This window comes from Patiria miniata, unplaced genomic scaffold (genome assembly GCF_015706575.1).
Source record: "Patiria miniata isolate m_02_andy unplaced genomic scaffold, ASM1570657v1 HiC_scaffold_14, whole genome shotgun sequence".
In the NCBI taxonomy this organism is placed as follows: domain Eukaryota; kingdom Metazoa; phylum Echinodermata; class Asteroidea; order Valvatida; family Asterinidae; genus Patiria; species Patiria miniata.
Genome location: NW_024037052.1, coordinates 5,164,421 through 5,180,737, shown reverse-complemented (window position 1 = coordinate 5,180,737; position 16,317 = coordinate 5,164,421). Strand labels below are relative to the sequence as shown.

The 16,317-nt window shown below is 40.8% G+C and overlaps 1 protein-coding gene across 2 annotated transcripts in view; it reads right to left on the bottom strand.

The window, feature by feature from the left end:
• Window positions 1-16,317, bottom strand: part of LOC119721939 (kielin/chordin-like protein) — a 137,557-nt gene that overhangs the window by 99,524 nt on the left and 21,716 nt on the right. For both annotated transcript variants that reach the window (XM_038191895.1, XM_038191896.1), the window contains 11 exons: window positions 14,935-15,086; window positions 13,888-14,108; window positions 12,350-12,569; window positions 10,571-11,184; window positions 9,790-9,944; window positions 7,580-8,054; window positions 5,423-5,619; window positions 4,271-4,347; window positions 3,712-3,805; window positions 2,474-2,553; window positions 855-948 (listed from right to left, as the gene is read on the bottom strand). In XM_038191895.1, coding sequence (XP_038047823.1) covers window positions 855-948; window positions 2,474-2,553; window positions 3,712-3,805; window positions 4,271-4,347; window positions 5,423-5,619; window positions 7,580-8,054; window positions 9,790-9,944; window positions 10,571-11,184; window positions 12,350-12,569; window positions 13,888-14,108; window positions 14,935-15,086 — 2,379 coding nt within the window. The remainder of the gene's footprint in view (window positions 1-854; window positions 949-2,473; window positions 2,554-3,711; window positions 3,806-4,270; window positions 4,348-5,422; window positions 5,620-7,579; window positions 8,055-9,789; window positions 9,945-10,570; window positions 11,185-12,349; window positions 12,570-13,887; window positions 14,109-14,934; window positions 15,087-16,317) is intronic.

Genomic DNA, 16,317 nt, shown 5'->3' with positions numbered 1-16,317 from the left:
TCTTCGGACATGACAGTCGTCGTTGTTTTCATTCGACAACGGTGGCACCGTGGCACGTCCACGTGTGCATGTACATGTAGACACATTCGTACGTGTGCATATAATGCCACGTACGGGTGCGCGGCGGCTGCACATACACACAGCACAGTAGCTTCGCTAATCCGTCTAATCCCAGACGTCATTTACGGGCCCTGGATTTCTCTGCCTTTGTTTACGTCATGAACAGCGCCCTCATTTGGAGTTGCCGCGAAAATCAAAAAGGGGGGGTTCAATTTTGGACGGCAAATTACCACACTAAACGTACACCAGAACCAGTTCTGCTTTAATTCACATTTAATACACATAAATGAATGTATATATAAAATTAAATACGTTATGAAAATTTTGGACTGCATGTTTCCTTTAAGTAAGGGGAGTTTCAGCCACACAAAAATTCTTCATTTTTTGCCCGGCTGCCACGATGTGCTTTGGGAAGAATAAGTCAATGACACGTGATTAACCAACCACCAATCAGATGATGGGGATTTCTTTAGGTGTTGTATAATTACTTTGTTATACCTCCGTCTTGAATACTGTATTTTCATTGGCCTAGAATGATCATGGCAGACAATCAGCTGGTTAGAGCACGTGACATGCATGTGAGTTGACATTCGATTGTCATGATTGTTGTGTGTACTGCTGTTTGTTTTCGTGATTTTCACACCAAATCCAAAGAATCCAAAACAGAGGTAAAACAAAACAATTGTTGACTGCTGTGATGTGGCATATGCTGTTTATTACCCCCTCGGGGCGCATAGCACCCTCGGCTTTGCCTACTTGAAGCAGTCAATATTATATTATTACAGTCCTCTTACCTTCACACGTGGGGCAGCATTCTCCATCTAGCTGTATAGGGTGTGTACAGCGCGGGGCAGAGCAGGGTACCGGTTGACAATCTCGGTTACCATCCTGTACAAATGAATGGCATTATTGCTTTATTTCATAAGATCCCCGACTATTCATCATCAGGCTCCACACATCACAACTGATCGAACCATTTACACTACTCACATCCAGCTATTTACAAAAGCATACAGCAGTGGCAATTTTTGCTGTTGGAAATTTTTGTTTATTGTAGCTTAACTATGGTCATGTGTTTACTGGTGACTGTAAATACATATACAGAGTGAGTCCCAAAAAGCAGAACCCAAACCCACAGATATACATATTTCATATTTAAAAAAATATATAGCACCAAAAAGAACTACGACTGGTAAGCCAATTTCATACACTACTTTTAGATGACAAAATTACTTCAATTGCTCAATCCTTTCAAACTATATCACCATTTAAACGAAAGGGCCCTAAAATCCGTTTCATCCAAAAATACGATTTCAAGAATTGTCGTTACAATTGTCTTCATACATCACCGCCGATAAAACCTCAGTTGAAAAGTAGAAAATATTTAACAAAGTCCTTTTGAAAGCCAGTCTTAAAAAAAATAAAAACGAGTGAATTTTAAAAATCTTCTTGTTAGCCAAAGCAGGGTTGTTAATAAAAATATTGTGTACTACAGTTGTTGAAACAAGTATTCTGTGTCATTTTCTTTGTTGTTCCAAACAGTCGGAACACACAATAAATTGCTTTTTTGGACGAAACTGATTTTAGGGTTACTTTGTTTAAATAGTGATAACATTTTAACGTGTAGAGCAATTGAAACAATTTTCTCACTAAAAAGTAGTTCAGTAAATGGGCTTCCAAGTCATAATTATTTTTGGTTCAACATAGTTTTTTGATATGAAATATATTTCTTTGATCATGGGTTCCGCTTTTTTTGACTTGCCCTATACATGGAAGCCACATACACACAAGTAATACACTGATTACGGTACACACTTCAATATCAGATTGAATCTGCTCATCAACCAGCAAGCTCATTAGTAGAGTGATTACGACAAATGTACTATATCAAAAGGAGGTTTTTGGTTCAAGTCTAACCTAAGCCAATCTGGGTTTTTTCACAAGCTCTCAGACAGCACCAAGTATATATTGCATATAAAATTACAGTGAAATTTCACTAAGTCAAACCTCAAGGGAACAGGTTCAAAATTTGACTTAAGCAGAGTTTTGAGTTAAGCAGGGTTGTATATCATTGTTATACTACTTAAGGCAATGGATTCTTTGTTTGACTTAACAGTCGTTTTGAGTTATCAGAGTTTGACTTATCAAGATTTCACTGTATGTTCGTGGTGGCTAATTCCAATGAATCAAAATTTCCATCATGTGAAAAATAATACTTTAAGTTCTATAGGCTTCCACATGAGAAATCCACAAAATGGACCAAGAAAACCCCCATCCCGTAGCCATTGCTGATGTGTGAGCTATTTATCCACTGTGATGGCAAATACAAAGAGATACAAGTCCTAAATATAAACAGGGCTGCAGATGAAGGCCCATTGAAAATGAAACTTCTTTGACCAAAAAAAATACCTACCCGACATGTGCAGATCAAGCATGGATTAGAATCAAAGACCCTCCCACCATTACGAATGAACACGCCCCTTATTAGGCAATCTGAAAGACAAAACGAAACAATAAAATACTATGAGTACTGCTACCAGTAAACATGATAATGTATCATATGGAATTGTTACCCTTTTTTACAGATTTAACAAACAAAATTCAGAATTTGAATAAAGACGTGATTATCTTAACTATAATTCCAGGAATCTCTGTGTGTCTGTGTGTCTGTCTGTCGGTATTTTGATTATCTCCAGAACCGGACACTGTATCAAGTAGAAAATCTGCAGGTGTATTGCTCAGCACCCAAGAATGTGCAGTGTCAAGTTTGAAGTTGTTTGGATGAGCGGTTCTCACAGAAGCTGCCAAAAAAACAGCATTTTCGGAGGCCTAGACCATACAAACGTGTATATACAAAACGCGCCACGCACTGCTGCACATTTTGAACAGGCACTGCACTCTATACCAGGCCACGGGTATGGGTAGTCTATGTAATAGACCCTGAGGAGAACGGGTGATACCCAGACTAGGGTAGTACGGGCTAACACACCTGAAAATGGTGGTTGGCTGTTTGGGCTTGACCATTCTTGAAGGGGGAAGATCGCGCAACGGTGAGGTGGGCCTCAACCATTTTTTTTTAAGGGGAGGATCGCGCAACGGTGAGGCGTAGATGGCGTGCTGTTTCACAGGCACTGTACTCTATATCGCCAAGTTTGCGGGTCTACCTGAGGCCAAGCAATTTGTGCGTTCCAAACTGGCACTTTTGAATGGGCACTGCACTAGTTATGAATAAATTAGACTGGAAAATGGGACAGTGCTTCGTAGTTAACTGTAGTTATCACTCAGACGGTAACAGATTCCGTTATTTCTCTTTTGCAAATTGGGCACCGAGCGTATCGCTACGTAAGTCCAGGTTTGTGTGGAACGATCGTCCCAAACAACGCGTGACCTCGGCGGCGTACGACATAACCACTTCTATGGCGTATTGCATATTCATCATTTCTTACCAAACAAGCATTTTTATTGATGCAATGATATAAAGCGAGGCAGTGTCTATGTCAATGTTTGAATATTGGAACTCTGTAGCAAGGCACTTTAGTCCCTGGCCCTTCAGCAACTATAAATTGCTTGTGAGAAAATCAAATCTCAATTTTTCAGTTGTGAGACCGTCGTGCGACTGACTATAAACCAGCCTATGAGTACGTTTCTTACCATCACAGCGTGGACAGCACTGGCCTAGTACACTGCCAGGGTACTGACATCTTAAGACAGGACACTCATCCAATCGGCAATTCACTGAACCTCTCTGAAAAGCAAATATTTGACCAGACACAAAGAATAAAAGTGGACAGGCAGCAGTATTTGAGTACACTGAGAACTAGTATGTTCATGGCGTGTCGTATATATCTGGCACTCGCTGACAACAATGAAGTATTTAGTTGAATAAAATCTGGTCTTCTATGAACACATTCTGTTATACTCAACCTGTACTCAATTTTAATGTGCTTGTGCTTAACACCAATTTTAGTCAAGGATTAAACATCAGTTCACTTGGATTTGCCTGTAAGTAGTCAGAGCTACAAATGTAATCAGGGTGCTTGGTACTCACATTTGGATTTTTACAACTCCAATACCGACAGAGGGTCACACATGAATTTGATAAGACATTTCAATAATATCTGGCGAACTGATTTAGGCTCCAGTAACGTGTTTGATGGTTTCAGTAAAATTGCAAGCCTCAGCCAAGTTATTCAGACAAAGCTTTACTTACATTACACATACAAGTTGTACATGGGTCAGGTTGCCAGGTAGAGCCATCTGCATGGGTTGTGGTTCCATTCAAACAATCTGACAGATAGGATTTAAAAAAAAAAAAGTAAAAAAAGCCATTTTTTTATCGGGTGGGGGAAAAGTAATGACACCATTTGTGCAGGGTCAAACAGATGACAATTCAAGGTAAATGACGAATGTTTACATAACGTTAATGACAAAGTTTGATTGAAAAATATAATTTTTACAATTTCTAATTTTCAGATTGGAGTAGAATTTCTTGTGAAAAGTTTGCTTCAATAAACATAACATTTTTACCGTATGTGTCCCCAAATTTCCGTCATATGAAGGCCACGATTTTTCAAAAAAATGGGGCCCATTGTCGAATGATAACACTTTCGGCAAAAACTCAATAGTTGATCAATTTCAATGTCTGTGAGAACAACTCTGTAAGTTGTAAGAGTGTGTGCCGACATGGGGCAAAGTGACTTAGCTACCAAAGCGGTTTACTTTGAAGAGCACTAATACTGTCATTTTAAAATTGTGCAATAGCAGGATTCCAGTCAAACCAGTGAGTTTGGCGGTTTTGAGACATCATCTTTCATTGAAATTTTTTTTTTTTCATTTTGCCGATGCGCATGGCTACGGTGACGCGCGCGCATACCAGAAACCGGAGCCTTTTTTTTGTGGCCTTATTGTACTTTTTTTTTTGGAGGGGGGGGGGGGAACTAATCGTCCTTACTCGCAGCAGAAGCTGAATTGCGAAGGATGCGGCTACAACATGGTCGAGCAGAAGGCATGTGAAAGCTCCTTAGGCAGCCACCAAACAACCCATGTCTTTACCGAGGAGCACAGCTACATCAAAAGTTTTGTGGAGGGATGAAAACGAAGAGCCCAGAGAAAAATCCACAGTGGTGAGAGGCAAGCGCTTTTGCTAAGGAAGTCACTTACTTCACAAATTTGTGCAGGAAATGGTCATAAAGCAATTGGTTACACTGCATGTTGGCTGTGGCCAAATTCATGAGGCTGATAAGAACGAATATTTGCTCAGGACAGAAAATATTAGCTTAGCAAAAACAGTTTACCGGCCGAAATTGCAAGGGACGTTTATTGCCTTAACTGGTTTCCAGTGCTTCACTGTTTATACACATACCATCCCCGAGGCTCTGGCCACAGTTGACTTCTTGGCCGTTCTCATACCAGGTGGAGGAGCACCTGCCACAGAAACTGTAGGAGCAGACCGCGTTGGGATGGGAATTGCAGGGAGTGTCACAGGGATTGATGGGACAGACAGTGTTGGAATCGTCACAAATACAACTGTCTAAGAAGGACTCCACATCGAAGCAAAACCTTGGAATTAAGAAACAAACCAAAAACTAAGTTTAAACCTTGAAGAAGAAAAAGTATAGCAATTAACAATTAGTAAGTATTCATAAATGCCTCAGACAGTTTATCCATTCCTATTGGTCGAGAGCCCAATCACGTGGCCGGTTTTAAGCGGATGATAAAGACCAGCTGGTCTTAAACACTTTTCCAGTGTCAAATGAAATTTGGACTCCTAGGAAATCCAGTGCCTTTTACCATTTTATTGGTTGAACATTCACAATGCTCATGTAGGCATGTGCATTACTACCAGTGAGTCAGTGTTTCATAGTCCTAAATTCACACTACAATGGCGCAGCTGCATTCTGCGCTACATCGCGCAGTACGTGCGACGTGCGCGCAAATCTCCATATGGGCAATTCCACGGTTACTCACGTTACGAAAATGTAACGTGAGTAACCGATTTTGTGGGTCTTTTTTTTATCATACATAACACATTTTTCTGGATGTCATCTTTGGTGCTTAGGTAGGTCTAGGTCTACTCTATCCACCATGAGGATAACAATTATTAAACCTTTTCAGTAAGGTTATTACAGCCCAAGGAACTCATCAAAAATGTAACGTAACCGTAAAATTGCCCATATAAGGAGTTGTTTACAACTTCTTGCGAGAGGGCCATACCATAGCTTAGCTAGAGGGGTGGTTCGAAAACCATGAAGTAAACTTGTTGAATAAAATCTTTGGATAGTTATAATTTTTGACTTGTGACTTTTGGACAGAAAAGTTTTGATTTTTTGACAAAAAAAGGTATTTGTGAATGGGAATAAATATGTGTTTGGCTGGTATTAAACACTAAGGTTTTTTTTTTTTTTTGGAGTCTTGATGCTGAAAACGACCCTCGCTTTCAGCTCAGGTCATTATCAGCATCCAGACTCCAATCGGTCTTAAACATAGTGTTTAAAACCGGCCAAGCACACATTCCCTTTGCCTGCTGGTTAAGGTTTGTGATCAACATGTATGATCAGAGTTGTCAGGGGCTTGAATCTAGCTACTGCCATAAATAGTGTCCTCAGGCAAGCTACATCACCCCAAGCATATCTAAACCCAGGAATACAAATGGGTAACAGCACTAGCTGGGGAGTAACCTGCGATGGACTGGCATCCCATTCCCTGGGGAAAAGAAAGATTCTAGTATTTCAACCAAGAGAACCAGGGATAAACACCAGCCTGATGAGCTATATTCACTTGAGACGCACTTAAGTCTTTCTACAATCATAAAGATTTCTTGACTGGAGCATTGAAAAACTCCTATATTAAAAGATCCTACACTGTCTGTCTGATGTCTCACTGATGTCTGTCACGTTTTTTCGAAAAAGGCCTAAGAAGTGTGCGGAAACACAAAATGCAACGGTTAATGTAGAGGCTTAGTTATATCTTAAAGCTCCATGGTTGTATACTGATGCCCTGATTTCACTGTCCTCTGAAGTCACGGTTGGCACGTGAAAAAAAGGATTTTTGTATTTTGTTTTGCTTTTTTGGCAAATTTGTTTCTTTCAGACTTTCAATAGTTAAATATTACAACATTATCTCTATATGAAAACACTCTAAAACGTATCGCTATTATGCAAAACGTAACATTAATGATAACAAATGTGACAAAATTGCTGCACCAAGGTTGACCATGCCCACTTGGGATCAACATGCAAATTGAGGTCGAAGTAAACATTAGTATACGACTCCACCCAGCTAGCAGGTGCCATGGAGGTGTGGCATCCCACTAGTATACAGAAAAAAGACAAACACTTTTCAATGCACAATTTTTAATTTGTCACAATAACATCTTATCAAATTAAATGTATTTCATAAGGAATTTGGTATCATCGACATTTGGTTTAGTATCAACACTTAACTAAATTGTACTTGTCAGTTAATCTTTCAATTCTAAGTGACTGTTTTTTGATGGGTGTGTAATTGTTCTGACTATTACCTGTTTGATGTGAGTGAGGATGGGAAATTAGTCAGCTGTGTTCTTCCCCCAGACAGCGGTTTCTGTTGAAGACTCCACGTCTGCTCAAACCACACCAGTGGCAGCTGGCCTGGCCGGGGGCAGGTGTGGACCACGCCCATCAGAAACTGCTTGGTCTGCTGAAAGAGGAGCTGGTCTAGTCGTATCGAGATGCCCAGACTAAACGGTCCATCGTAGAAGAAGTTACAGTTGAAGCTATCCACTCCCTGGAGATTGAAGCCATAGGCATCATAGCCCTGGGCATTCAAGCCGTATCGGTTCAGACAGTACAAGTCATAGCCATTGGCATTGTAGCGTCCTGTTGTGTCTGGCAGGCCGGATGTACTGTAGCCACTGCGGTCATAGCCCTGGGCATTGTAACCTTCCTCATTGTAGCCGTAACGATCGTAGCCGTAGATGTTATAACCAAAAATGCTGAAGCCATCTCTATTAAAACCTGCAGAGGGTGTCAAAGTATAACAAGTTGCAATATTGTTCATAAGGGAATAACAATGTGAGGATCCGGTCTTCACTGCGTGTTAATGACCGGGTTTGGGGGTGACCGCTGTTAATGGACCGAGACGAAGTCACCCCCAAACCCAGTCATTATCACGCAGTGAAGACTGGATCCTCACACTGTTATTCCCATTAATAAATACCTTTTTTAATAAAATAATACCTTTTTTAATAAAATAAACATTTAAAATGCTCCAATTTTGTGACTTTTCTTGGGGCGATATTTCCAGACATGTTTATGGGCCATATTTTAGCTTATGCGCGGTACCCTGTCTCTTCAACATGCGTTGCAAAATACCACCATAGCCGGGCCCAGGCTATTACAACAATTTTTTCATATTTTTACCTGATGGAGGAAGCTGAAATTTCGTTTACATATTCCTTGTGTCCAGAATTACAAAGATACTTGGTTTAGGAAAGGTAAATATGTCGGTGGGCGAAGTGTTTAAAGAAAACAAATTGCATATCTATGCTTTCATCGTAAACATCCTCAGTATACTGCTGTACGATGTCGTTTGAAAACTTCCTTACGCGCGCGCACCCATAGCAACTATGTTGCGTACGCACGCGTAAGTCTCACGCGAAGGTGGTTGAGTGCTGGAATTTACTACCTTACGGAGACATGCACACAATAGGGAACAAAAGATTGTATACGTCTCCACAGGACAATTTCTATAGATGAAAACGTCTCCACAAGAATTTCTCGAAATAGATATATGGATTTTACTCAAAAACTAGGAATTTCCAAGGTAGGTTGACCTGTCGCAAATGGAAGAGTTTTAGAAAAGGGATATTTAGTCCAAATTTAAGCCCAGGAAATTAATTCTGGTTAAAATAAGAGCATTTTGAAACTTCAATTTCAAACTCGAAAACTTTACTACACGAGAACAAAGAAATGTCTCCACAGGAATACAAATTCCAGTATGTTGAGCGCATGTGCAGTGCTGTATTGTTACAAGCTGCCTTAGGACTGTTGTAAATTTGGCCAATCATTGTCTTGCATGGGACTGGATCAATGCTGGTGCAGGGGCCATTTTTTCGCTTGTTCTTTGAAGCCGGTCTTAATATCACCGTTAATACACCCCCACGTGATCGAGTCTTGACCAATCAGAAGCCACCAACTCTCCAAGGTATTTATTAATAGTAAATAACATATCAAACTTTTGAGTTCTGTACACTTTACACACAGTCGGGCTCAAGAGCCAATATAAATCAACAATTTCTTCAAGGATTTCTTACAGAACTGTATTGAACCTTTCAAAAAAAGGTAAGGTCAAGGGGACAAACATGTGTTCACAGGAATGGATTGCCCATCTCTCTTTCTTTAGCGATTGGGCCAGACTCATATGCTGCTGTGGGGGATCGTCACACCTCCTCCACAGTGAGTCTGCTACCTTCCCAGCATTGAATAATGCCGGTACCCATTTAACACCTGAGTTGAGAGGAGCAATTGAGGTAAAGTGCCTTACTCAAGGGCACAACACGCATGGCCACAGCCGGGCTCGAACCCACAACCTCACGATCATAAATCCTGTGCTCTACTGCTAGTCCACACGTGACATCAACTTTATACAGACGATTTTGCCAAAAAGCCCATATACTGTGGGTGCGGCCTGATCAATGAACAGTTTGTTACTTGAGTTGCGTGCTGACGAACTTTCAAAACTTGTTCTTACCATCTCGATCAAAGCCGTATTTGTTGAATCCAAATTGGTCATGGCCACTTCTATCATAGCCTTCATAATCATAGCGTCCCTCTGGACCATAAGTGTACAAATCTCGCTCGTCATACTCGCCATATATGTTGTATCCTTCCATAGTGTATCCCGCTCTGAAATATGAAACACAGAGGCACAGACAATAAATGAAAGATTACTGAAAAGGCCATACCTTTGAGTGAAAGGGGAGCTATAAAGTTGGCATTTTTGGGGCAGACAGACGTGAACCCAAGGTTAGCAACAGAATTTTAATTTGAAAGTGTTTAAAATCAGATTTTCTGATTGAATTAAAGTTTACTAAGGTGGTTCAATATTAAAATGTGAGATATCTAATTTGTGTACTCAGAAAAAAGCGTCGTCACACAACCCCCATTCAACTCAGATATATGACCTATTGGAAGGTGGTCTTGGTGACATGGTGCTTCTTTCAAGGCTCTTTGTATTATTTCTCAGGATACATTTCTATTTTTTACTTTCTTCAAAAATGCTAAATCTCAAAATCTGAAACATATTGGAATAAATTGACAGGCACTGCTTTTTGAAATGATTTGAACCATTCCAGATTTTTGGTGTAAATAGGATTCCTTGAAGTAGCAAATTTACTTTTGCTCTACTTTTGATTCTCTATCCTCGTTTCCTTTCTAGACACTTCTTACATTTCTTATTTTCTTTAATTTCCATTTTTCTGGTAATTTTTGTTAATTATTTCAATTGTTATATTGATTATTACGCAGTGTACCTGTCATAGCCTTGTCTGTTGAATCCATTTCTGTCATAGCCTTCGTTATCGTATCCATCTCGGCCAAATACTGAGGCAGTACGGTTGCAAGGATTGCCTTCCGTTGGTAACACATACGTCACGCACAGCTGCGATTCTAAACGCAGCAAATCACGCGGCCTACTGTTGAAGGGTACCAGCGGAATGTCCAACATGGCTGCCGGGAAGTTGCCATCATTGCCGACCTTGCGTTGCCATCGCCAGAAGATCATGTCGACGTAAGTCTGGAGAGCGTAGAACACAGGGTCATAGGGTGCGCCTGAGCTGGCGGCGTGACCCCCGATGTAGTTGAAAACGTGACCCATGATGGTCTGCATGCACATGCTGAAGGTGTCAAAATCGGTTGCTGCCATCGCCGTGGCAACATCGATCTTGGACGGCAACCGCATCGAATAGATGAATTTGCGGATCAGGCACGGTTCCCAGGGTGAGCCACCCCGGAACGGGTGGTCTTCAACACATGACCCACGGCCATCACCTCCAAAATAGTTGGGCTGCCAGATAATGGCTTTAGAGAAGTCACCGACGTCTGTGGTGAAATCGTAATACGGCAGAGCAATGGAGCAATCAATCTCCTGGAAAAGGAACAACAAGAATTAACAGTTGAGATGGAAAGATGGATATAAAATGGAACTGTGAGTATATGTTAACACCGGTAATCGTGGACCTAAGACATAAGGATTAGGGCACAAACAATACGTCCACGATTGACCGAACGTTCACAATTGAAATTCATGTACAAAACCAATGAGAGCTGTCGCTAAAAAGTTAGAGTACAAACAAAGGAATGAGGATTAGGGACAATAGGGGGTCCACAATTGCCGGGGTTTACAAAGATGGGTGCTCTTGTAGGAGTTTATCAAGCACAAAGTTTAATAAATTTAACTACGGGTAGCATATTATTTAGCATTTTTAATGTAACCATTTTATTATGTATTTTTGAAAGCCTTTTTTTTTCTCCAAGTTAAAAATATTTCTTGCCCATTAAAATCTGATTTTTTTTTTACATATCACTTTTATAAATAAACCAAGACATCCAATTTGCTTGGCACTTGTATTTGTGAACCGGCTTTTGATGACAAACAGTTTTGAGGGGAAGTGTACAACTGGCCTACGGTGTTATAATCAAGACCTTTTTGATACCCTTTGGCCTATTATTTTGTTATCCTTTAAATGTTCAAAGACAAAATAAGCCAAACAACCTGCCTATAAAGTTTCATTATGTCATGAAAGAATATGTACACATTTTGTCAACATTCATCTTTAGGTAAAATTATGATTTGCAGGGTCAAAATCTCGACAAGACCTTTCCAAACCTTTATGAAATCCCTTCTCCCAATTGAGGGTTTATCCTGAATCTTTCTTTCGATATGAGTATAATCCAACTGTGTTGTTTGTTTAAAATCAAAGCACAGAGTATTATTTCCCATTCACATTTGACATGAACCATATAATAGTTCCATTAAATAAGCATTTGTTTGAAAAAAAAAAATCCAAAGATAGTCAGCCGACCATCGTTGGAAATTGATACGAAAAATTCCACTTTTCTTGCATATGACAGCGCCCCATGATTTCACAGGATGCTTGAGACTATTATTCACATTTGAAGTCAAGTAAGGTGTTTAATAATAATTTGGTAGTTTTGTTTTTTGATGTTTGTAAATATTGTATATTACCTTTAATTTTGACAACTCTAGCCCCCATCCCTTCCGGGGAAAAACAAGAAGAGCAAAGTCAAACCTGCAAGCGTCTCTCCATCTGGCGTAAGAAGAGCCGATGCCACAGCAAGTATGCTGGGATGTTATTAGCCTCCATGATGTGTTGCATGTAAGTATCTCTAGCATGTTCCCAGGGACTGCCCTGATCAGAGGAGCGTAGCTGCTGCACAGCGGCCTGGAAACGATCTAACTCATCTCTCGTCATGTCACGTATCTCTTTACGAACTGTCATCTCAAGACACCTGCAGATACCAGAGATACAAAGAAATACAGAAGTGAATCTACAGAGTAGGCTTGGCTCCAAAAAGGGGGTTGGGGAAAATGCAGAACTTGAGATTCAAGATTTTAATATCACTAGATAAAATAGAAAACGGCCTCCTAACGAATTTTCAATTTGTGTGTTTTACTTAAACAAAAAAAGCCACTTGTTGGGTTTTGGATGTTTTCAAACCTCGTCACTTTTATTTTCGGTTGCTTTTGTGCCCATTACACACACAATTATACGCCTGAAATTTGTCAAATAAACATTCAATAAATAGACAAGAGTGAATTTTGTTGTTTGATGTTTCACTCAAAAGTGAATAACTTTTGGATTGCTACAAAAATAGCAATTGAAAAGCTAAATCTATTTTTCGGGGGTGAAACTCAAAAATAGTTCAAAACCTAGTCAGTCCGCACAGGATTTTTAAGCTCTGGCAGGAGCTTCTGCATGTTCTTTTGGTGGTCGGTCTGTCCCCGGAAAATGACCAAAAACGAGTGGTATAATAGCACGCTACATTTTATGTGAAACTTTGGGGGTTTATTTTCGTCAATTTTCGAGGCAGACTAGAGCAGCGTGATTTTTGCGTGGGATGGCGGCTCGGGCTTGTACACACAATCTCCAGTCAACGTTACGCAAGACTTTCATACTAGACGGCCAGAGCTTATAATGCTCTAACACTTGTTTAAGAATCAACTTGTTTCACCTTTTTGAGTTCTAATTTGAAAATTGTTCACGGTTCGTGTTTCTTTCTTTTCTTTTGTACTCTATTTGGTCAAATGATGCCATCATGGCACTGTTGTTGCTGTTGCTGCTGCTGCTGCTTATTATAAGGCCCTTGCAAACTCAAACAAGCCGCGCTCACCCGTGTTGTTTCACACTTGTTTCGTGTATATGGAACTTATTTCGCTCAGTCAAAATTGTATATCATATTGCATTGCAAACGTAGGGACATGCACAGCTGGTATATACTCCATACATAGCTAAAAGTGGTGGGCAGCCTTGTTGGTCAGGTACAATCGTAGAGGAAACTTTGCTGTATGGGCTCGCGTGCATGTACTAGTTCGCCCGCGTATAGCGCAAAGTAAGCACAATTCTTTTATTTTGAATGTGTACAAAGCCATAGCGTCTTAGAGTGAGTGTCAGGCATCGTCAGCAATGCGTTCGAATGTCTCTCGTAGTGGTCTCCCCAAATCTCCCTTTCTTACCGTTGGGGGGGGGGGGTACTTGTGCACGGAGCTGTTACAAAGAGAGCCAATTTTGAAGTCAAATCTGGTAACAGATTGGATGCAATTACTCACCTGCAATTCAGCCTTCCTTCAGGCATGCACCTACACTCCTGACAATGGGTGCGAAAGCTGTCCCCAACTGCATGGATAGTATCCATAAAGACACAGCCATCGGGTAGGTCACATGACATCTCATCACATGACCTGCCTGGGTGGAATCCTATGACCTCATGCCGTTGATTGGCTGAGGGGGTGAAGATGTTAAGCTGACGGCACTGGTCCAGAGCCAGGGTCTGTGGATGGAAAAAATTCCCAACAGGTATCTTAACTATAATTCCAGGAATCTCTGTGTCTCTGTGTGTCTGTATTTTGATTATCTCCAGAACCAGGCACTGTATGAAGTTGAAAATTGTCAAGTGTATTGCTCAGCACCCCAGAATGTGCAGCGTCAAGTTTGAAGTTGTTTGGATGAGCAGTTCTCAAAGAAGTTGCAAAAAAAGCACAATGTGTGTATACAGACCGCGCCACGCACTGCTGCACATTTTGAACATTTTGTTAACACACATGCAAATGGTGGTTGCCTGCATGGGCTTGACCATTTCTTGAAGGGGGAAGATCGTGCAATGGTGAGGTGTAGATATGGCGCGCTGTTATACGGGCACCCCAATGTTTTTGCGTCTACCGGAGGCCAAGCAATTTGCCCGTTCCGAACAGGCATGTTTTGAACAGGAACTGCACTAGTGTACAGTGTTGTTTGTAAAACATATTGACTACAGTTTTAAGCACACACCATGAGAGGTAATATAGCAAAAGATCCTTTGACATTTAACATACATTATGGTATCCGTTTCAAGTCAAATAATGAACTCTTTCCATCTTAATGTTTCCTGTCTTCAAAACAAAATGTCTTCTCCCACAGAACTATGGACAGGAACCAATTTCTGAAGGGACGATACACTTTTTTGAGGACAACACCATTTTTAAGAACACTGACTTTAACACTGACAGTCACCATAATATCTTTCATATCTACACCTCACCACACACATGGTACTTTTTATTCGTTTTTCATTTTCATGTATTAATAAGAAACTGGATACGAAATATAAATCATCTTACCTGGCAGTTGTGGCCAGGGAGGAGTTGAGTGAAATCCAGGTATTCTTGGCCTGCCGATCCACGCATGTAAGTCCGATAGCAACACGCTCCCACCATGCACTGATCCTGACATGCCTGCTGAGTTGCAAAGCTGTTGCCGTCAACCAGGCAACCTGATGGAGTTTCCAAAAAAAGAAAATGCGTTTAAATAAGCTGGATATTGCAATGTTGACATTTGAGAAAGCTTTAGTTTGGTACGTCTACTGCTCCATTACAAACTCGTTGTACAAAATGTGCACAAAATCTATGGGAAAACTTGAAACTTTGTACGGCTTTTGTATGGCTTATTGCATATCTGCCATCTTCGAAACCGATGCGTAAATGAAGCCAATATGCCAAAAACTGAAATGCACTGACTGTAAATGAGCGTTTCATATTGCTTAATGCAAATAGTGCGCTTCTAACGATTTGTTTCATAATACAGTGGAACGTCGCTATACCGAACACCGCTATACCGAACATTCGGGCCATTGGCTATACCGAACATCGTCCTTGGCTCCCAAGATTTTTTGTACAAAATGTACCGCACACTGTTTTTGAAAAATGTCAACAGAAGAGTGACAAGTGATTATTAGTTCCCTAAGGAATACAAGGGGAAAGCGGCCCGTTGCTGTAGGTAGTAAGCTCAAAAACTGTGTAATTACATAATTCAATAGTCGGCAGATGTTTAAAGTCATCTTTCAGTAACAAGGGCGTATTATTTATTTATTGAAAAGTGAGCACTGGCAGCTTAAAAGCGCTATCCGCTCCGTTCACAAGCACCCCCTCACCGGCAAAGGAAGTACAGTTGGGGGTGACCGACCGACGCCATCTTGCCTGACTGCAATTCATTTGCCGCAAAGCGCGGCCACTGCGTGTAAATAGAACAAACCCCCTGGTGTACGTGCATCACACACAAGGAACAGTGCGCGTCAACTAGCGAAATGTCCCGCCTATGGGACATCGTTGTTAGGTAAAAAGGCGCCCTCTTTTGGTAGTGCACGGAGCTCATACCGAGCGATCGCTATTACGAACGCTTTTTGTGGATCCCGTGATGTTCCTTATAACGACGTTCCACTGTACAGGGTAGTCCCAAAAAAAGGCAACCTCATACTTCCAATATCCAGGGACCTAAACCTCCGATATGTATGGCTAGGAAATTTTGTAAGAAGGAAAATGATACCATGAACTCCCAATTCGGTTCAGTAGTTTTGATTTCAGTGTCATTTAAGTCAGAGGTTAAGATAATCCTTTTGTTCACAATGTGCGATAATCCTAGTTAGAGCCCCTGACTTTGGCTCACAAAAATGGCGCTGGAATCAAAACTACTGGACTCAATTAGGAGTTCTTGGTATCATTTGCCTT